General features: G+C 44.6%; 1 protein-coding gene across 9 annotated transcripts in view; it reads right to left on the reverse strand.

Moving 5' to 3' along the window:
- Window positions 1-687: 687 nt before the first annotated feature.
- Window positions 688-23,338, reverse strand: part of NFYC (nuclear transcription factor Y subunit gamma) — a 77,280-nt gene continuing 54,629 nt past the window's right edge. For 3 of the 9 annotated variants that reach the window (XM_012522269.4, XM_058303805.2, XM_071217525.1), the window contains exons 3-10: window positions 22,570-22,641; window positions 20,820-20,933; window positions 17,862-17,957; window positions 12,469-12,642; window positions 8,398-8,556; window positions 5,263-5,370; window positions 2,848-2,907; window positions 688-1,593 (exon numbers count right to left, since the gene is read on the reverse strand). In XM_012522269.4, the coding sequence (XP_012377723.1) occupies window positions 1,474-1,593; window positions 2,848-2,907; window positions 5,263-5,370; window positions 8,398-8,556; window positions 12,469-12,642; window positions 17,862-17,957; window positions 20,820-20,933; window positions 22,570-22,641 (903 nt within the window). In that variant the 3' untranslated portion in view covers window positions 688-1,473. Of the gene's footprint in view, window positions 1,906-2,847; window positions 2,908-5,262; window positions 5,371-8,397; window positions 8,557-12,468; window positions 12,643-17,861; window positions 17,958-20,819; window positions 20,934-22,569; window positions 22,642-23,338 lie in introns of all 9 variants that reach the window. The other 6 variants (XM_071217523.1, XM_004450647.4, XM_004450649.5 and 3 more) reach the window with 4 other exon arrangements.

Here is a 23,338-nt window from a genome sequence, read left to right on the forward strand (position 1 = left end):
CTGCTTCAGCTAACTGGAAGCAGGCCCTGGCCTATCCTCCATGCAGATACCATTCCTTTGGTAATGGACACAGCCACAGCAGGCAGCTCAGAGTGACAGGCTGTGCTGGGCATGAAGGGAGGAATTTACCCAGCTCCTTACGGGTGGCACGATAGGGCCAGCTTTCTCCACGAGACACCCTCCTAGTTCTCAACCAAGTCAAGCAACGGCCGAGTTTGGCACACATGGGGGAGCTCAGTAAGGTAGGCTGGTAGGCACCTCTCTGTGGCAAACATATTTGGATGAGGTTGTTTTTTTTTTTAATAAGACAGTACCAGGCAATGAACCCAGGACCTGGTACATGGGAAGGACATGCTCAACTACTGAGCTACATCCCTCCCCAATGAGAGTTAGTTTTTTGTTTTGTTTTTAGGAGGTACTGGGGATCAAACCTGGGGTCTGTACATGTGAAGCAGGTGCTCAACCACTTGAACGACAGCCACACCCAAGGTTCATTTTAAAAACTGGTTGAAGATCACGTCTGAATCAGATGTGCAGCTCAAGATGCCTCAACATTGGACATCCCCTGCTCACAAGCACCCCACTCTTCTTCCCAGCCATCTAACCTGAAGGCAAGCAAAATTTCCCAAGCCTTTCCCAAGCCAAGTGGCCCATAAATGCCCCAGACACAGAAATTGAGACTCTAAATAACCTAAAATGAGATTTATTGCATTTCATGCAGTTTGAAGTCCATGCAGCAAAGGAGGCTGGCACAACTGTTAATGCATTTAAAAAATAAAAAATGGGGATGAGGTGGGCAAATGCACCAAGTTCTAGACTCCTTGGATCCCTGGGAGAGAAGGTTTGGGAATGAAAGCTCTATTCTCCGCAGGGAATGAGCTAATTTCTTAAATGCAAGGAATGTTTCCGTGGCCTCTGGATGCAAATACACAGAGCTCTGGGCAAGAGAGATGGGGAGAGGACCACTAATGAAAAAGAAGCTTCACACATTCACCTAATTTAATCTGCAGATAGAACAAGGTGGCAAATCCTGGGAGAAGCAACTTGTTCCCAGAGTCAGGAGATGGTAACATGAACCCCTGGGGGAGATTTGCTTCTAAAAGGAAGTGGCAGTGAAAACAAAAAAAGAAAAACAAGAGAAGAAATATATCTTCAACCACACTCTTCAAGGAAATGCCATAAATATGTTATTTAATATTTTCATTTCATAGCACTGGACACACAGCTCGACATATTGAAATATTGATTCCTTGGGGGGGGGGGGAGAAAATGGAAAAAAAGGAAATAAAAAATATCGCATCTTTCTGTTGGAGAATCTCGGCCCCCCAGGCATGGGGCGTAGAGCACCAGTGTCCTAGCCTGCAGGAGGTGCTGAGGTCGGCCGGGTCCTCTGGGGAGGGTGGCTGTGCCCATCGCCTGGGGCTGTATGGCAAAAATTGTGTTGGGTGTCCTTGGCCTTGCCAGCTCAGGCCCTCAGTCGCCGGTCACCTGGGGGGCCTGCCCGTCGGAGGGCTGGTTGGCAGACTGGATGAACATGGGCTGGGCGAGGTCCTGGCCCGCAGGCATGGTGACTTGCTGGATCTGGTAGAGCTGCTGCGAGGGGTGGAGAGGAGAGAGTGAGGTCACCCCTGGGAGAGGGGCATGCAGCTCCCTATGGGCCTCGAGTTGGTTGGGGGCCCCAGATACTTCAACCACCACCCACTGCAAGGCATCAGAGGGAGGAGGGGGCGTGGAGTTCTGCTGGGGTCGGGAACAGCAGACACAGGAGGTACCAGCCCGGTGTGAGGGTGTGTGTGTGGTGGGCAGGGAAGAGGTGCAGGGAGTTGAATTTCCTGTGGCTTTCACTTCTCTGGGCTCTGCCTCTCCCGTTAGCTCAGAGCCTCGAGCCTGCTGCACGCTGTTCCTCTGTGACAAACACAAGCAATTCAAACCACTGTACCAGCAGCTTGGAAGTCAGCATTTCCCCAACTCTTGGTAATCCTCACTGGCAGGGGCAGTAGGCTTATTCCCTCTCCTCTTTTCCTCAGAATGTCCAGCTCAAATTAGGCTGAAATGATCCTGCCTTTCCTACATGGGCCCTGCTGAGGAGGTGGCCTAGAATTAAACATTTCCTACAGTCAAGACCCATGCAGGTGAAGAAGATGCCACAGAGCCACTTAGGAAGGCCAGGGCCAACTGGCCACTTTGTTTCTCAGGTGCCCCCAAAAGAAACCAAGTCAAGACTCCCCATGGGAGCCCTGGTACATGAGCCCAGCACCTGGTACCGGCAGAAGCTCCTCTCCCTTCTGGGCAGCAGCACAAGCTAGGGCATATCATTCTACTATGTCTTCAGGGTCTGAGGGGAAATGGGGAGGAAGAAGGAAAGAGCTCTTCCTTGTGTAAATTTTGAGTGAGTTTAGGATTACTGAAGTCCAGGTACCCAGGAAGCCCAAGAGGTTACATGTTCTCTACATTTCAACTAATCCATGCTATTATGAAGCAGCATGGCTTAGAAAAAAAATAGTCCTAGAGGGAAACAGGACCTGCATGCTACTCCTGGCTCTGCATTGAACTGCTAAGCGAGCTTGGGCAAAGCACTTCCCATCTCTGGGGCTCAGTTTACTCATCTGTAAAACAGGGATTTGGGCTATATACACATATAATGTCTAAAATTATTTTCAGCTCCCACAAATCTATCAATCTGAAGGGCAGGCACCCTGACTTAAAGACTGTGCTTGTTTTAATCAGTTTTGTTCATTCATTGCTAACAGAGGATGGGAGAGTTGCCCTAACCATCCAAACCCATAGAAACCATCCCTAACCCCTGCAATTTCTCACCCTCTCCCCCACCCAGGCTGGGTGTCCTACCTGTCCATCTGTGAACTGGCTGAATTGCTGCTGTCCTTGCTGGACCTCTGTCTGTGTGATCTGTAGGAATCAAGCACAGTAGAGAAGGCAAGTTGGCTGTACGGCCTGGTCCGCCAGCCCATCACCCAGAAAAGGGTAGTGAAGATCAAACAAGAAAATGTATATCAAGTGCCCAGAATGAGGATAGGCACAGAATAGGTGCTCAGTGAGTAGTAGAGAAACAAGGGTCCCTCCCCACCCCTCAGTACTGACAGCTACCTGGAGCTGGCACCATGCAGACACACAGAGGATCCTGGAGGACATACTATTCAACTCCCACACCCATCTCCTTTCATGTCCACCAGCTCCCCCACCTCCCTACTCATCCCAAGGCCTTGATGGGGCCTGAGGTTCAAGTCAAGCAGAACCCTAGCTCCTAGAACCTACCATCACATAGCATGACATTTCAGGTTTAGGCAGGAGCCCTAAACTGGTGTTTTAGCTGGTGGAGGCAGATTGTATAATGTTGGGTGAGCAGTGAGTGGTCCATTTCATTCCTGGAAGGTGGGATCCAAACCAAACCCCGATCGCCCAGATTATCTGACTGGAATATGAAACACCCTGGCAAGCAAGGTGGCCTTGGCCCTGGCAACTCTTGTGGCAAAACCATGAAGTACTTTTTCCGAGTGAGGCCATGTTCTGTCTCTGAGCCCAGGGAAGGGAGGAGGATGGCCTCAGAGAAAGGAGGAGGGGCAGTCGGTGGAGTAAGGAAGGCATTTATCATAGGCACTTACAATCTTCTGTGGGGTTTTTACTTAAATGGATTTTATTTTAAAGTAAATTTACTGACACAGAACTGCATCATATAACAATAACTGCTGGAGCTAGCGGTAGAGTGGAAAGAAGACTGAGGAATGGGTTTGTGTATCTACGGAACGTTTGACTAGCAACAATCTCTGTGTACTCTGCAATCACCATAGCCAACCTGCAAGGTAAGGACTGTTCTCAAGTATCCTCACGGGGGCCAAAAGCAACCCTGTCCAGCCTACCTGTAAGGCTATAAAGAGCAAGAAAGGGGATGACTATGCAAAGAGTCATCAAGATTTCACACTGTTGTTGTTTTTGGTCTTTTTCCTCCCACCAGTCTATAAACTGCTTGAGGGCAGGAATTAAGTTTTGTCCTTATACCCCCAGCACAAGTATTCAAGAAATGTCTGTAGAATAAATGAATGACTCTGAGACATGGAAAATAACCTCACAGCTGAGATTAACTATGCCATTTACATCAGCTGAGAAGAAAATTCATTTACTTTTAATTTTTAAAATTAACCATTCAACAAATGTTTACTGAGCACCTAATAAGTGCCAGGTTGTCCCAATTACAATTTATTTCTCCCCTCCTCTCCGTACACTCAACTTTCCTCACTGTTTGACTTTATTTTCCATTTCCAAAACCAACCTCTTGTGAGCCAAGAACACTTCCTTCTCATTTCCTTCCACCCCTGGGCCATGAAATGTTTTCAAAACCCCGGGAAGAATCTTATAAGGTTACAAAAAGGAGAGAGAAAGGTACACAATGGTACAACCAATTTTGTGATCTGATTCAGTGCTAGTGAGCCCCAAGGAAAATATGGAAAAGTCTAAGTCCTTAGAATAATCAGGGAGTTGGTATGGAGAGTGCCCTTTCATGATCACAGAGACTGTATGGAACTCAGAAGCTCTGCTTTTGGCTCATTTCCAAAATGGCTCATTTTCCCAAATGAGATCTTTGGAGACCTGCTCTACAAAACTCAGCTTTGTCACCAGTGTCAATAGATACATCATCAAAAAGGCAACTGGGCCAGATAGGTCTCTTAAATGATTGTAGCTTTTTTGGGTCTGAGGCAAAAGAATCCATTAATAATGCTTCCCTTTGACCAGCATCCTCCAACCCCTGCCAATGATACCCATGTCTTCCTACCTCCCCAGCCCAGGAAGGCAGCCCCTTCAGGATCTGACTCACTTCCCCGTGAATATCTTAGGGTATGAGAGCAGATGAGAGGGGCACTTTCTCTGGTTAGGAAGATGTGACGAGGTAGGGGGCAAAATCTAAGTAGGTTTTTCCAAAGGACAGGAGGACCCAGGGAAATGGCCTGATGATTAAGCAACCTGTCAAAATGCTTTCTATAGTTAGTCATGGATACACACATCAGGCTTTCAATTATCGTGAGGCTTCCCATGCTATGTGTTTCTTTACTCCTTGAGGAAAGGCTAAAGAGACACATCTTGAATACAATTTTCCAATTACCTCTAACTGACCCCTGGGTGCAGAACAGGTGTGGAGGTTCCTGCAGAAGGATAAGGTGGTGAGAGAGCAGTGTACGGAATACCCCTTTCCAGGCAGGAGCCAGCTCCTGCTCATCTCCCATTCAAGCCCCACACCTCTGGGACACATACCTGCTGGGCATTGGTGGCAAGTGTCTGGATCTGTCCCTGTACAACTTGGGTGCCTGATACAGGCTGGGCTAAACGGATATACTGCAGCTGGCCAGCATTCAGCTGTACCTGGGGCAGGGACAGAGACAAAGAAACCACAGGAGACTGAGTGCAACCTCAAACAAGCAAAGTTTCCATGACTAGAGATGCTGGCTGCTTCCCTCGCTCCCAAGATCTCCAAAGCCCATCCAGAAGAAAAGTTCCTTTTTAAATAGAGGTCAAAACAGGCAAAACCACAACATCTCCACCCCACAAGACACACAACATGAAAGAGGCTATATTCCCTGAATGGACCTTGGAAAAAATTACCAGAGGATCGTGTCGCATATGTGAAAACAGTATGGCTGCATCCTCATGATTCCCTGGCTCTTGGCTGTGTGATCACAGTCTGTCTTAGGAACTGATCCCCAAAATTATCTGACATTTTCAGAATGCGTGTACCATTAGTATGGGCGTCTTTCCCCTCCATCTCCACACTTCCCCACACTGGTTCTGGGGGTGACTGACCCAATTATGCTAAGAGCTCTGGTGTCCACCAGAAGCCCAAAGCAGACGGCCATGGCCCTGTGCCACTGCCCTAGCACTGCACAACCCTACACTGCAAATCTTGGAGGGAAAAAGCTGGCCCAGACCAACAGGAGTGGAGGTGGAGGGGCCTGGGGCCCTTTAAGGATCCTTGGTGTTCAGCACTAGCTTCGGCCAAACACCTCCCAAGGGGAAGCTGAATCAATAAGCCTTTTGCAGAAAGCCCCATCATGGGAAACCAAAGCTACAAAAGTGCCTTTAGAGTCCCTCACGCTTACGATTAAGTCTCAGATAATACAATAATACCACATGCCGCAATTAATTGTGTGCTAAAAGCCTTAACTCAGGCTCTTAACGCTCCAGTGTACCATGAAAGTATTTTGCTTCGAGCGTGAGAATGAAGAGAGGACACCAAGGCAGTTTCAACGTGAGAGGAACTGTAGCTCAGCAGAGAAGGACTGCAGGTATTCACACCCAGGATCTGGGGGATGAAAGACGTTCCAGGAGCACAGGTGGATTTCGTGTGTCTCTATTCTGGGGACCCAGAAACCACCACCCTCCCCTGGCTGACCAGGCAAGAATCCTGCCTCTGTGTGCTGGAGTATATTTCCCCTCTTGCTTTCAAGCGCAGACTTTACTGAAGGGAATTTTATTCCCCTGAGGAAAATGCTGATGAGATAAAGCTGCATTCCTGCATGCAGTATTAAAGCAAACTGCCTCTTTGAAACTTCTAGCCTTAAAGAGGATATGAACCACCAAGAAAAGACTAACTCTGAAGTTCTTGATACAACATCCCAGAATTGTCAGCTAGAGGAAAGATGGAGGGGCACAAAACCTAAACAAATTAATAAACTGGTTCAAAGGAAGTAGGACAAGAATATTGTGATCTGCAGTCATTTCTTTTCTGAGAATATTCCAGGAGCTCAAGCTGTGGCTCCAAGTCTAAATTTTCTACCTAAACCCCATAATGCAGTTTTCAAGGCAACAATGTTAAATTAAGATGCTTGTGAAGATGAAGGCAGCTGGGTGGAGAATTGTGAAATCTTATCTGAGACTGATGGTGGCTGGTCCTACAGGTCACCAGAACTCCAGCCAAAGATCACAGGATGAAGGCCTGAACTCAGCCTTATTCCAGGAGTGGGGAAAAGGGTTCTGACAGCCATAGGGACTTTTTTTTTTCCTAGCTGGTAAGAGGGGCTCTTTGTAGAAACCTAAATGTGACTAGAAAGCCAAATGGTTCCAAGCAGTTCTTAGACGGAAGCAAGAAGCTCTGTTCCTTGAGGTTTGGGTTAATGCACCTGGTCATGCTCTGCCTCACAGTCCTTTACCATAAGGATAGGTCTGGGAGCTTCACAGTCTTTTTATGTTAATTATAGAGCAATAAATCTATCCCTTGGGCTTTCAAAAGGAAGTTTCCTTCCCGAAACTCATCTTTATTACAGGTACTCTGAAGACGTACCTAAAGAGCCTTTTGCCAGACTCCTGCAGAAGGTGTATAAGACCAGTGAAGATGAAGTTGTGAATTCTGTAACACATTTTCTAGGCCAAAGCTCGGTGCCCAAGATGGTTAAGAACTCTACAATTAAAGTCACTGTAAGGTAGGAGATCTTCTCTGGCTTAAATAAATGTGTCTTGGTGTATTCACAAGCAAAAATGAGAACCGTTCAAGAGAGAGGTATTGGGTTGGTGGCTGAAAAACAGTGAGGCAAGGCAGGGCTCAGTCACCTGTAATTGATGGGTGGTATGCATGTAACACACACACACTCTCTCTCTCTCTCTCTCTGCTTTCTCAAGCCTTCTCTTAGAATATTACCATGTTAACTTAATAAGAATAGTTCCTAAACAGGGCTGAGGATGTTTTTCAAAGAGGAAGTGGTTGACAACCAAGTTCAAGTGAGTTTCTGTACCAGCTACATTTCATTCACAATAGAAAGAGGGGCATGCAACAGGAAAGAGAAGGACTGCTCCACATCATTTGCTTTCCACATTTTTGGTGGCAAATGACCATTATACAAACTTCAAGTGTTAAGACAAGGACATTTTTACAAAAGAACAAGTTAAAAAAAAAAAAAGCCAACAAATCTAAGAAATGAAATCCCTTAAGGCACACAGGAAGCAGCAGTCCACAGTGAAGGAATGGATAAGTTAAATGAAAGCCAAAAATATACTTTACTGCAGGGTCCACTGGGAACTGACTCATGAATATGCAACAAGTGTATTTATGGCTTTTACCATATACCTCCCTCTTACTGTCTGCTAATCAAAAGACAGGACTGCCTTGGCATGAGATGGTGGTTACAATGATTTCTCTGCGTAGGTGCAATGAGGCAAAATCGAGAATATCTGCCCCATAGTGAACCTGGATTAAAGGAAAGTAGGGAGTAAACATAGTGAAGCAAATTGCAGTCTGGGGGCAGTGGATATATGGGTAAAAAATACACACACACACATACATGTATGTATATGTATGTACATGCGGGTGTATGTATGTGCATGTTTATGTATGTGCATATATGAAATCTTCAAGCATTTCCTATTATGAAGCTGAGAATGGTGCCATGCGGGGCTTACCGGGATCTGCTGGATCTCTCCTGTGTTGGTTATGATCTGCTGCATCACCTGCATGGTCTGTCCAGTGCTACTCTGGGCCTGCTGGGCTTGCCCCTGAGGCTGGGCCTGCACAATCTGCACCTGCTGACCTTCTCCAACCTGCATCGTCACAGGCGTGGTCTGGAAGGAAGTCACAAGAAGGCTGACTGAGCTCTGGTTTGGAGCCAGGATTACCACGGGACTGATAGCAAGCAATTAATTGGGAGTAAACCCTCTCCATTAATGCCTGAACTCATCTCAATACTAATGACAACACTCAACCTACAGTGTCCTTCAGGCTTAGAATATTGCTAATATTACTCTTTGAAACAAAAGATGGGAAAAGCAAACAGGTTTTGTTTTGTTTTGTTTTTTTTGAGGTACCAGGGGCCAGGAATTGAACCTGGGGCCTTGTATGTGAGAAGTCGGTGCTCAAGCACTGAGCCACATTGGCTTCCCTGGGTTGGTTTCTTCATTTGTTTTGCTTGTTGTTTTTGTTTTTTTCAGGAGGCACCGGGAACCAAATCCAGGACCTCCCATGTGGGAGGTGGGCAACTCAGTAGTTTGAGCCACATCTGCTCCCCTGTAAACAGGTTTTTTAAGTTCATACTACAAAATATATGTCTAGGCCCCAAACATAAATTTTTATGCCTCAAATGTTGCAATTTTTCCATAGCCCCTTCAATGTTAAGGCCTATATGGTGCAAAAAGAATCAAAAGCAAACTGTGATGGTTCACTTACAAAATGGACAAAGTCAAGTCTGAAGAAGGAAAATTTCAAGGACAAAACTAAATGGAAAATGGGGTCAGTATGAATTTAAGACTATTCAGGGTTCTGGGCTCCTTCCTTTGGCACATGAGACACTGGAAGGAAAATAAAGCACATGAGTGCACCCCTGATGCTGAGCCTGGTGTCCACTGGCTTTCACCCCTATTCAAGAAGCAGAATGACTCCTGCCCATATTAGCCAGATGGCTGCTTTGGACCACAGCATGGCTTCCCAAGGGAGAGGAAAACTACCTGGACTCTTCACTGAGGTTATCCCTAGTGAACAGAATCTAATAAAGCAAAATCGTTAATGTTCTAGAAAAATGAGTCTCAGATTTAAGGAATTTCAGTCTACATGACTTGGCAGATTTTGTTCCTCTTGTACAGACTCAGTGGACTAGAGTCCTGTGAAATTTGTTTCTCTGAGAGATGGCAAAGGCTTGAACTGTCAAAAGAGTCAATTAGTCATTCCTTAGTCCTATATGTGGCCTTTACAGGTTAGAACAGTGAGCCCAACCTATCTAACTCAACTGGTGGTGGCAGGGATGGTGGTGTGGGGAGGTGGGGGGAGCCTTTTAAAATGACACCTGCAACTCCAACCCAATTCAGACATGATCTCTCTCCACTTTGAATTAAGAATCATCTCGGGGAAATGGACTTTGGCCCAGTGGTTAGGGCGTCCGTTTACCACATGGGAGGTCCACGGTTCAAGCCCCGGGCCTCCTTGACCCGTGTGGAGCTGGCCCATGCGCAGTGCTGATGCGTGCAAGGAATGCCGTGCCACACGGGGGTCCCCCGTGTAGGAGAGCCCCACGCACAAGGAGTGCACCCGTAAGGAGAGCCGCCCACCGCGAAGGAGGGAGCAGCCTGCCGAGGAATGGCGCCGCCCACACTTCCCGTGCCGCTGACGACAACAGAAGCGGACAAAGAAACAAGACGCAGCAAAAAGACACAGAAAACAGACAACCGGGGGAGGGGAGGGGAATTAAATAAATAAAATAAATAAATCTTAAAAAAAAAAAAAGAATCATCTCAATGAGAAGACTCTTGGGAGTCTCAACAGATCAAGGGCATAAATTGAAGTTGTTATCCTCATACTTTTACATTCTGACTGCGTAAGTCTACTGTACATTAAAACTACGCATCTAAAATTACAAGGGAAGGGGAAGTGCTCTGGGAGCATTAGATGAGGATTCAAGGGATTACTAAATAGGGAGAAATTACTACAAACTGGAGGGAGGGAGGGGAAGAATAATAGAAGGATCTAAGTAAAAATATTTGCAGTGTGGCTAGGACAACAGGAATCTCTCTTCCATTTTTACTCCACAATTTTCAACTCAGCCTACTTCCCAAACTTCCAAGAATAAAAGTTTCCAATTTTATGACAGAAAACACAGGAATCACTTTTACCAAATTATCCTGTCCTTCCAACTTTCCTTTATTATGTATTCTGCCCTGCAAAAGTCTTTGCACTCAACTTGAAATACCTAACAGTACAGGGAGAGGGAGGTGTGACACAGCATGAGGCCACCCTGAGGCAGACAGTGAAACAACAATTGGGAGAAGCTGGGAGGGACCAATCTCAACCTCACCACCCTCACAAGCCTTATCAGCTCCAAAGCGCCTAAGTCTGGAGTGGCAAAAAAAGTGATGAAATTTTTGCTGACTTAAAAAAAAAAAAGCATGCTAGCTTGCTGGCAACTTATCACTGTAATACATCAGCCCAATTTTCCCAAGAGGATTTCCAAGGTATTTCTAAATCATTTCAGGAAAATGAGAGCTTGTGTTAACAGGGCAGCTGTCAAATAATGTATGGAGTGCCTTGCTGTCAGGGCACAATGGCCATGAGCATCTTAGGATGATCAGCCAATCAGAGTCAGTCCTTGGCAGACTCCCTTGATGTTTGCTCTGTAAAGGTTTTGATAAAGCCTTTGGCAGGTCAAACTCCCACCACTGTAGAGGCTAAAGCACTAGCAAGATAAGGTTCCTTAGGTGTCATAGTGCAAGGAACACCATGAAGCAGGGCCTGGGCTGTGCTCATGTTTGAGCTCCTCCTGCCTAGCACAGTGCCTGACATAGAGCAAGCACTCAATTTTTGTTACATGGATAAAAAAAAAACGAACAGGAATAAATCCTAAAATGATAATTAATATTTAAAGTCCCCCCTCCTCCATTTTTTCTTCTAGGCAAACCCAGCTCCTTACCAGAATACAGCAGGCAGCCCAGGATATGCCCTCTGCCTATCTTTTCAGACTTGCCTACATGTTTCCCTATGCTGACTGCACTTTCCCACCACTCCCTATGCTGTTTTCTCACTCCGAGCCTTTGCTTATGCTGTGCCTTCTCCTGGGAATGCCCTCCCTCTCTTCTTTAATTTTTATATTTCCACTGTTCCCTCTAAGACTCCTACCATTCCCTTAGAAACCTTTTCTGATATCCTCTTCTACCACCTTCATCACATTTTTGTTAGGAACCCCCTTAGATGTGTCTGCCTAACATTCTGTATACAATTCTGTCTTATATTTTCCATAAGGTGGTATAATCTTTAAATATTTGTCTCTCCCATGAGACTGTAAGTTCCCTGAAAACAGAATCTATTTTATTCATGCTCGTATTCCCCAGTACACAGCATAGGACTTTACCTACAGAAGTGCTCGATATATGTTTGATGAATAAATGAATTAATGACTGGCAGGGAATTTAGATTCAGAGGACAATTCTCTGCAGCCTCCCATGACCCCTAAACAAACGTGGATGTTACTGCTCTCACAAAGACACTACTGGGGAGAGAAAGAACCCCATGATTACTACTGTAAAAAGAACAAATCACTTAACACAAGTATAGGGGACAGAGAAATGAGGGGGAGAGGGGTTGGAGAGGATGCAAGCTGGCAATGATACCCAATAACCCTCATTAAGGGCACAGATTCCAATTCTGGTATAGACATGTACATAGCAGGCAGGGAGTCCACTTAAAACACCTTCTACAAGGATTCTAATACTCTTCATGGGAGCATTTTAGAGATTTTTCTTTCCCTTCTAAAATTTTTGAGCTCATATGGATCCTGGAGAGCATCATAACCCATGAGGAAACTGAGGCCCAGAGAGATGACGGTGACACTTTACCTCAGGGGCTGAACTTGGGGAAAAGCCTAGGTTTCCAGACTTCAAATCCAGTGCTTTATAATGATTTGGCCGCCTCTCTGCCCTAGTCAAGCTTCTTTCCCCATCCTGAACCTAAGAGGAGCTGTCTTGCTGGGTGGGCACCCTTGGCAGCTCACAGACCTGGCCCTGCTGAGGCTGTGCAATGATGATCTGCCCTGGCTGGATGGTGGTCGTGGAGCTGGTGGTCTGCTGGCCTTGCTGCTGCCCCTGGACTTGGACGGCGGCGGGCTGCTGAGCCAGCGTGAAGTAGTACTGAACAGGCTCGGCAGGAGTCACAGACTGGCGTACCTCCTCCTGTGGGGTGGAAGGAGAGGCAGGTAAGGGAAAAGAACTGACTCAGCAGTCACCGCAGTGAATTTCCACTCTTCCCCCAAAAGGTCTCTGTGCAGTTGCCTGCTGAATGCTGAGTTCTCTACATTTAAAGCCAAGGGAAAGTGGAATACGAAGAGACCAGTTGTGCTAAATCAAACTAAAAATAACAGATTCCACAGGCTTCACAAAACAGACAGCCAATTTTCTGAAGTAGAGAGTAATCACCCGTTGCGCGATGAGTTGCAAATGGGCAAATAATTACCATAACTAAAAGCCACACACCAGCAGTGCTTGTCAGTTAATGATGTCAAGGCCTGTGATCTGAGAACAGTGCTAACTGCAAGCGTCAGGAAGATGCAACCCAAGCATCGTGCTTCTCAGGCTGGCTCCCAATTTCCCATTTAGGCAGCACTCATTATTTTGTTCCCACCACCTGACAGGGACAGAGCAGGAGAAAGAGAAACGGGGGTTTTCCTGGATGGGAACTTCAGAATCAAATGTTAGGATCAAGAGCACTGGTAGGCAAGTGGCCAGTTTTTTTACAGCACATCGAAAGATCTGTGGTCACTGAGAGCCTTGTCTACCCAGTGTCACATCTGGTTCTGCTCATACTTGGCCACAGAAGTACAACCCAGGGGGCCTGACAGCTCTCCACTAGGGTGCTGTCTTGACTGTCTAGGGAGGTTGCATTCTGTCCGATCGGCCGGGTGAAGACACTGCTCCTTCTTCAGCTGACGTTTTCCATGGCAGAAGGAGTAAACAACCCTCTCCCAGCCACCTTGAGCTCACAGCTGAGAGTGTAGGATGTTTACACACACTACAGCATGGTTACAGCCCGGAGGGTCCGGGGCTGGCCGGCCCCTGACTACTTACACAGAGACCAGTGGTCTGCTCCAGTGACCTATGACATGGTGGCCCTGCCAGGGACAACAAAAACAATAAAAACATACAACTACACGGGCTGGTTAAACAAAAATATTAGCTAAATATACAAGTTTCCTTGATTTGGGCTAACTGTGCCAGGGAAACAATGGCTCTGTAAAGGAGGAAAAGACACTTCTTCAAGGTACAGACCCTGTGTACTGCCTCAAAGCTCCCCAAAGTGATACTGTAAAGTTGGTAGTGACCCCATTCCTTCACTAGATTAGGTACCCCAATCTGTTCTTCCACAGTATCTGTACGTCTTTATTATATTTTTGAACATGCTTGTTGAATTAACTGCCTTCCCCACAAGACTGTAAAGCACTAAGAGGGCAAAGACTAGCTCTCTCTCGCACTGTCCCTACCATTCCCATGTAGGCACTCAAAAAGTGCTTGCTGAATGGTGATTTAGAGAGGCAGGAAAGTAGTTTTCTGAACCCAAGTTGGTAGTATGACAAATTCTTCTGAACTCAAAAGTTGTTAGCAGTAACAGTCCTTAAATTCTCTTTTGCTACCTCTAGGATTCTATAGTGATAATATGAGAAGCTAGCGGCCCCTAAAAAACAGAGTACTGAGCTGGGCATTCTTTTGCTTGTTCTGTGGCTGGGGACCCAGGATACTACAATCGGGATTCTTACAGCTAGTCTCTGAGAACTCAGGGTCTCTGTGTGATAAGGTTTGCTGATGGCTGTTTACTCAGCCTGGGCAGATGCTTGAAACATTCTGGGTTTCTAAGCAAGTCCTCAAACGTGCACCAATTTTCTAGGCTTCAGACCCAGTTTTCTGTTTTGTTTTGTTTTTTTTTAAAGATTTATTTATTTATTTATTTCTCTCCCATCCCCCCCCCCCACCCCACTTGTCTGTTCTCTGTGTCTATTTGCTGTGTCTTCTTTGTCAGCTTCTGTTGAAGTCAGCGGCACGGGAAGTGTGTGCGGCACCATTCCTGGGCAGGTTGCACTTTCTTTCGCGCTGGGCGGCTCTCCTTATGGGGCGCACTCTTTGTGCTTGGTGCTCCCCTATGCGGGGGATACCCCTGCGTGGCAGGGCACTCCTTGCGCGCATCAGCACTGCACGTGGGCCAGCTGCACACGGGTCAAGGAGGCCCGGGGTTTGAACTATGGACCTCCCATGTGGTAGACGGACGCCCTAACCACTGGGCCAAGTCTGACGCCTCCAAACAGTTTTAACCCTGAACACATTGATGCTGAGGCAGAGGAAAAAGGCAGTCCCCTTTTATTTTAATCTAGGTCTCAGTTTCCAGAGCAACTTAACATGGATAATGCCAACTTCTTTTCACCATTATAAATAAAGGTCAACCTGTCAACTGTATCTTGGCTGTGGTCAGGATAAAATACATATATCCTCCTTAGCCAAGAAACAGAGGCTAACTCCCTTTCAAAGCTGCTGAAAGAGGTTCAGTGTATTTAATTTTCACACTGAGATTTCCCTTCCTATTTTCCAAAAAAAAAAGAGCAATCACTAAAGGCTAGACGCAACCTGGAAAAGCTTCTGGGTGATGAGAGTGTATAGAGGCTGAGAGACCCAGAGCCAACTAGGAAGTTGGGGAGTAGGGAGACACCGGCATTTCCTACCCCTCACCTATTATTGTTCTATCTTTAGTTGATCTGGAAGTGAATATGGCCCTTTTGCCAGACAAAAAGCAAATCCTTTTAAATACCGCTTCCAGAAGCTACTGCCAGAAGTTGAGAGAGCAGGGAAAGAGTTTCTCCTACACTGCCTACTATACCCTCTTAGGCTGCTTACCAACTAGGCAGTGTCTTTGGGGATGAAGTATAAGACTCTGTTTGAAAATCAAGTAGAGGTGCCTGGTTTGTGTTGATATGATAAGGCAAGACTGTTCTCAAATCACTGGAATGGAATGCATGCCAGAGGTTGTTCTGTATTATAGAACTCATTTTGCCAATGGAGGTCAAGCTAGCAAAGGAATGATTATGCTTGGTTTAAAGAAATGGGTGAAGAGATAATGACATTTCAATGGGCAGGAACTTTCAACTCAAAGCTTTAGGGGGGCAGATGTCAGGCCTCAGTTATCTTCGGTTTTCAAAAGGTCTTCACTTGCTTCCCTGAAGAAAAAGAGAAATTCCCCTGCATGCTCTGATAAGTCAAGGGCCACAGACCCCCATCTCAGTATATCTGGACTAGCTCCTTTCCCCAGCATTCCACATGGGACATTGCCCCAAATGCTAGAACAATCTCAGAATGACTGGAGCAATCCAGAATGGGGTACCTGCCCAGCTTTAATAGTGGCCTTCCCAATCAGAGGGCTTGCTTCTGGAATCTTTTCAGAAGCTGAGCTTGATAAACAATGCCAGCAAATGAGCTGCACCACATTCTAGGGCATCACTACAGTGTTGTGCAGTCAGCCCCAGTCTGGAGAAAAGTACATTCGCTGCAGTACCAAGAGTGAACTGCTGCCTCCTTCAGAAAGGGTGACTTTTGGGGGAGTAGGCGTTTTTAAAGGACTTCAAGGAGGTGCCAGCCAAATTTGAGTAGGGAAAAACATGTCTACGGAGGATTAAAAGTGCTACCTTAGAATTTCAGGCCAGCTTTCAGCAATCTCACCCGTTTAAAGGCCAAGCAGCAGCTTTCCTGAACAGGACACCAATCAATGGCTTGAACATCTATAAAGAACTGAACCCAGGCAGCAAGAAGCTGGTTCAGACACTCACACTTTTAAAGAGACATGCATCACAGCATTTTGAGTCCTGTAAGGATGGAACAAGCAACTGTCTGATACCCTGAGAGAGCCAGGAGCACTGAGGACTTTAGAGGAGGGGACAGGACACGACCTTTCTCTATAGCCAATCTATTCAGCAAGCAACCCACAGAGAAGCCGCAGTTAGCACTAAAGTGAGCAAGGCTTGATTTTGTCACAGAGCTCACCACTTTGCTTCTTAATGGGGCTTCTGATAGGTACAAGAAGGGAACAAATTGAAACGAGAAAAGGTGTGTGGTATCATTTGTTTTGAAGGTAGAGAAGTGGTCTGAGCTCTTGTTGTGACTTCTCAGAGTCAGAGGAGGAATCAAGTCCATGGGCAAAAACTTACAACATACAATGTTTCAAAGCCGATGTGCACCCAGGGACGACCGCAGCCAGGGACGACCGTGGCAGCCTGCCGCTGTAAACATCCGACTGAAAGCTCCTCTCAACACTTTACAGCTTCCAGTCAAGGATGTTTACAGTAGCAAAGACTGCCCAGAAAGGAGACACAGTGAGGCACACCCTGATCTAAAAAAGAGGTGATAGGGGACTTGCTAATCCAAGGGCCCCGTGCAGGGTCAGGATTACAAACGTCCTTTAGGATGCCTGCTTCTCCTACGTGTTCTCTGATGGTTAATATGGGAGAGAGGGGCAGAATGGTTGTCAACTGAATGACTCTATTTCTAAGGCTAACATATTCTGAAGTCATTTGTTAAAAATACTTAAAATTTTATTAAGAAAACAAAGCAAGCAGAATGAGGCACAGCTCTGCTCCTGCCAAGCTCTGTCACTATTCTCCTAGAGTCTCTATAACACTTACTGAGTCATGCAATTTGCATGCCTAAAACAATAAGCTCTAGAAGATAGGAGTTCATTACAACTACAATTAAGAGCTCTGTGCATCCAAGGTGCAGAAAAAAATAATCAGTGTGACCTTTGAAGCAGGGCAGGCAGAAGAGAGGGAAAGGCAGACACACTCATTCTTATTATACTTAGAAAATTTTAAGTGGTGGTTCTCAATTTTGGTTGCATATTAAGTCTAAGGAGCTTTAAAAAGTACTAATACCTGGGCACCACCCTCACATATTTCTGATTCAGCAGATTTGGGGTGGAGCCTGGGAACTGGTATTTCTTAAACCCCAACAAGTGATTTTAATATGCAGCCAGGACACTAGATAGAGAACCACTATAAAGAGCAAGAGAAAACCTAAGTCTACTCCCTTCAAATATCACTGCGCACATAGAGAAACTGTTTCTTAAAGTTGTAAAAGGTGTAACTTGCTGGGAATGTTCTCCCATTCCAGATTAAGATCTGATAAACTTCAGAGGATACCTTGAAATGAGCTTTACTTCACTAGTTGTATTCCCACTAAAATACCACCTCAGAGGCACTGAGTTAAAAGTATCCATAAATGAGATGTTGAGGATGACTCTGGTCTAGGGAAGAAAGAGTAAAAGAAACAGCAAATGGCCTGGGCTGAGAGGAAAAGGAACATATCTGACACAGTGTGGAAGATGCTCTTCAGTCAGCAGCAATAGCAACGCCTTCCCAGCTCACCTGACGCTTTGGAGGTTTCAGTTCATCTCTTGGAACAATATCGATGAGAAAGTCAAACTGATCAAATTTTGTAATTGCCATAGCGATATCATTTCTCTGTAACAAAGTAAAGGAGAGTGAAAAATTAGCCTGGGGAAAAACCAGTTCACCTGGCTTTATACTCTCCAAGTTACCAGTAACATAAGAGGAAGACTTCTAAGCCAAGCTATAAACCCATGGCCAAGTCTAGAGCTGAAACAAGGAGGGCCAAACTCTAAGGCTCTCAAATGACCAGACTTGGAGACAGTCATCAACAAAAAACAAAAATACAAGTAGCTCATACTCTACAAAGAGGATATCTGAGTCTCCAACCACTACCCCATCCCCCATCCTGACCCAAGGTCCTCCCCTATTGTTGAATTATTGTCCTCAAGATAAATTAGTCCAAAGCTAGCAATCTCAGCTAGCTGGTTTCTGGTTATCCTGTAGTTAAGCAATGTTAGGTTATCATTCAACCTTGTAACCTTTTTAAGGCTCTGAATAATAGTTTGCCCTCTTTGCCTTACAAGTAGTCAGAATCTATTCTGAATCTCACAACTGAAATCCTACTTCAATAACTTTTTGCAACAATTTTTAGTCACTAGAGCTATATTAGTTCCCACAAAGCTATAATTTTTATTTTGGAATTAAAATTCCCAATGTTAAATCCATGGTTTAATATGTTATGGATGTGAATCTGAAGTTAGTGGAATAGAGGCAGGAGTGGACAGAGAACACAGAGGCAGCTGACTAATGATACTGAAACCACGGTCTGCTCTGATGGGTTCTTCTCTCCAATTGTGATACTTCCTTGAAAACCAATGCACTATGTATACTTAAGATCTGTGTATTCCATTGAATGAAAATTTTAACACAGAAGGGGAAAAAAAAAGAAAAAAAATTGAACTTTATTATGTATGTTCAAGTATTTAGAGGAAAGTATACAATTTAGTTTTGAAATGCATAAAAAATAGATGAAGTGATGAGTGATAGAAGGACAGAAGGATAGACAGAAATGGGGATAAAACAAGCGCTGTAAAAAGTTAATGGTAGAATCTAGGTGGTAAGTATATTGGGTGCTCATAGTAGAATTCAGCTTTGCTTATGCTTGAAATTTTTCGTAATAAAATGTTGGGGGTAAAAATCAACACACTAAATAAACTTGAAAAAAAAAAATCAACATACTAACCGAAATCCTCAGCAATTTTTATACACTACTATACCATAAGAGAAGGTAGACTCATCAGACAAAACAGGAAGGGATGGAAATTTCCTGTGTTTCCTTCGTCTCTGCAACAGTCCCAAGCCAGTGAAATGCAAAACTCCACTCCACCCTTCTTGCCAACAACCAGCTTGATAATAAACCCTTCTAACTCTCTCTAGTCAATACCCATCCCTGCACCTCCAGTCCCCCACAACCACGACTCTGACCTCTATCACCATAGATGGTGACAGTGTGTGGAACCATACACTATGTAATTTTTTCTCTGGTTTCTTTTGCTCAACATAGTATTTTTCAAATTCATCTATTTTGTTGTATGAATCAATGGCTTCTTTTTAATGCTGAGTAATATAACAAAACAAACCAAAATCTGTTAATATGTTTTCTTAATGATGGATATGTGAGCTATTTCCAGTTTTTGCTTATAATAAATATGTTATGAACGTTCTTATACAAGATTGTCCACATTTCTTTTGGGTATGTAACTGGGTGTGGAATGGCTGTATCGTAGAATAGGAATATATTTAACTTACAAGAAAGTGCCAAATAGTTCCTAAAATGATTATACCATTTTACTTTCTGACCAGTGACATATGAGCTTCAGTTGCTCTGTTTCCTTGTCAACATTTGGTAACGTCAGTCTTTTTTTATTTTAGCCATTCTAAGTGATTACTGTAAACTGGTATCTCGTTGTAGGTTTATTTCGTATTTCCCAGATGACTAGTCATGTTGAATACTTTTTAATATGCTTATTGGTCATTTGCCTATCTTCCTTTTTGAAGGGCTATTTTACTTTTCAATCTGAACTGACTTGGCAGTGGTTTTTAACTGGAATTCTCTAGATGCACACATTTCCTTCATGGCAAAATAAGTAAGTTCTCAGTATCTAGCTGTACTGGAATGCAGGCATCTCAAGGACAGGGATTTTTGTCTATTTTCTGCATTGCCAAATTCCCAGAGCCTAGAACAGCTGGCATATCCTGGTTTTTCAATAAATAGTTGTAGGAGGAATTGAGTAATACATGCATTTTCAATTTTTGAAGATAAACAAGAGCAGAAAGCATAATTTACTTTCTTGGCTTAGTTGGTACAACACTGTCACTGTTTTGTATCTGATACACCTTTCCTCTTGTATCTGGGAAACCTTTCTTCCAAGGGCTGGGAGGGCCTACTGCAAGGGCAGGGCTTCCAGAACCAATGACTAAAGGTTCATCACACAGTATGAATATTGACTTGCTAGATTATAAAAACAATAATAGTAAGAAAAGGATGTCAAGGGAGGCAGACAATGAACAAAAAAGCTAATGAGGTTACTGAGCTTTGAATGACCATCTTTAGGTGGCTTGACCTGCTGATTCTACCTGAAGTTACCCTTTCCTGGAGTCTCCCAAGGCTCCCAAACATAAGTTGTTTACATCTGGGAACAGGTAAATATTTATCACTTAAGCCTCTGTTTAAAGTGAGGGCTCATCAAGGGGAGAGTTCAGTCACTGAGCTGTGAAAACCATGAGAGACTGGAAATTAAAATTCTTTTGTGGGAAATTACTATCACCATGGCTATATGGTATGCCTGTCAAGAGGGGAAAAAGATGCCAATTACATGTCAGCTTCACAGAAGCCTAAGGAAAAACAATCTTTGGTCCAAAGCCACATAAGAAAAGCAGGCAAAAGCAGTTGTTTACTCCAGCTTCCCCAATGTGAGGTCTTTATAGTGTTACCTGTAGAGTCCGGCGCTTGTTATCCTCTGTGTGGATCCAGGCTCGCAGAGTCAACTCTGTGATAAAAATCTGGGCCGCCTTGGCAAAGAGCACAGGGGCTTCTGCACTGATCATCTGCAACAGACGTAGGCCCTCCCTGTCAATCACCAGCAAGGTACACAAGCCAATCAGTTTGTCTCCTGCCTCATGTCCTGACATGGGACTATGGAGCAAGGGTTGAAAAATAAGAAGGTGGTAGGCTCAACAGATTCCAAGGTAAATTCATGGGTGGGAGGAAAGCAGGTAGCAGGGACTAAGGTAAGAAGGGAAGAGGGAGAAGGAAAACTTAGGTGGCACCTACTATATGGTTTAGATTCAAGCCCAATGGGCAAGAACGTGGGTAAAGATAATGAGCTTGAGAGTCCAAGAATTTAGGTAAAATCTCAAGCTCTCCATCGCTTCTGGGTTGTATTTGTTACACAATGACAAGGAGGAAAACCTTCCTGTTAGTGTGAGAATCAAATAAGATTACATATGTAAAAGCATGCAGCACAGGGCGTGGCATGCTGCAAGTACTCAAGCAGTATAAGCTGTCTTACTGTGTCTTTTTTTTTCCTTACTGTGTCTTAATTCAAAGTGCAAGTTCCTGATCTGAACAGTGCAAGGCTCTGAATTCTGGGTGAGTCACTTAACCTTGTTATACCCACTCCCATATCTGTAAAATGGAACTAGCAATCTTTAAGCTATAAAATCTCAAAGCATTACTGGAGGAGGAAGTGAGCTAATAAAACAGAAAATTGCTGTGAACTGTTAACTTCCTATACAAATACGCGGTTACTATCATTTTGAGTGATAAGGAGAGAAAATTGCTCTTTCCCTGAGAGTTCTAATGGGAAGTGGACTCCGAGGAATACACAGAGCCACCCCCAAGTTAAATCTCTCATAAATATAATTCATGCAAAACACACTCAGATCAAAAGGTCAGAACAGATGTATAACATTACCAAAGATTTCTCAGAATTTGGATCAACAAACTAGGGATTACAATTAAGAAGCAAAGATGATGGGAAACGGACTTTGGCCCAGTGGTTAGGGCGTCCGTCTACCATATGGGAGGTCCGCGGTTCAAACCCCGGGCCTCCTTGACCCGTGTGGAGCTGGCCATGCGCAACGCTGATGCGCGCAAGGAGTGCCCTGCCACGCAAGGGTGTCCCCCGCGTGGGGGAGCCCCACGCGCAAGGAGTGAGCCCGTGAGGAAAGCCGCCCAGCGTGAAAAGAAAGAGCAGCCTGCCCAGAAATGGCGCCGCCCACACTTCCCGTGCCGCTGACGACAACAGAAGCGGACAAAGAAACAAGACGCAGCAAATAGACACCAAGAACAGACAACCACGGGAGGGGGGGGGGATTAAATAAATCTTTAAAAAAAAAAAAAAAAGAAGCAAAGATGATAATACTGTCTTGTTGATTTGATGATATGTTTATACTACACTGTGACAGGAAATGAGCGATACTACCTAATTTCAAAAAACAAACATGCAGCACCCTTTTAACATCTGGGGGGAAAAAAAAGATCTCTCTAATGTTCAGAGAACAACCAGATAAGAATGAAAACTTTAATTTCAGCTCACTTAACATTTTTAAGAACCAAATACAACAAAAGCAGAACACAATAGAAACATTTTCATTTGTGTTTAATCAAATCTTGAGCTCTAAGGAACTGAGCAATGACCATTTTAGCTTCAATATGAATAATAAAAATGAGTGAATTCACCTTCACATCTTCATCCAGTTTCATAATCTTCTTAATACGAGCCAGTGGGAGTTCCTGTACTCGGAAGTCTTTCTGAAATTAGCAAAAAAGGGTAAATAAATAGTGGGGACAATCAACAGGGTGGCAGAGAATGACAGGCATTAGGAAACTCTCTTATTGGCTTGGTCACGCCTTTCAGGAAATATGTCAGGAGAGAAGGTACAGATGAAACAGACAATACAAGCACCAGAGCAAAATTCTTCTTTGCTTAATCCATGCAGAGCTCCAAGCAATTAAAGGATTTTAGGATAAACTTATGATGGCTTCTAACAGTGCCCTCGTGTAACATAGCCCCAATCAGGTTCTTTGCTTCAACACAATACAGGTGGATTAGGAACACCTTTATTTTCCCCAAGAAAGTTCATCAGTCTATAAGATGCAGATTACAATAAGACTTCTTCCCCTCAAGGGCATTTTTCTAAATTGCCAGTATTCTATTTGGGGACTACAGGGCAATTGTCAACTGGTTTGACACTGGCAATTTCTGACCTTTGGACTAACTTGACAACAGATATGGGAGGATGCTTTTTTCCCATGACAGCAGTAAAGGACTCGTCTCCAACACCTGCTTGTGGGGGAAGGATAGGGAGGGAATAGGTATGGAAAAGAGTAAAGGTGAATTTTTCAGCTGCCTTTTAGGAATAGCCTTATCAATTTTTTCTTAACACACTGGACTGGGGTGGATGGGACTTAGAAAAAGGCTTTTGACCAGCACTATTCAATGAATTGC

Source organism: Dasypus novemcinctus, chromosome 9, assembly GCF_030445035.2.
Source record: "Dasypus novemcinctus isolate mDasNov1 chromosome 9, mDasNov1.1.hap2, whole genome shotgun sequence".
Classification (NCBI taxonomy): domain Eukaryota; kingdom Metazoa; phylum Chordata; class Mammalia; order Cingulata; family Dasypodidae; genus Dasypus; species Dasypus novemcinctus.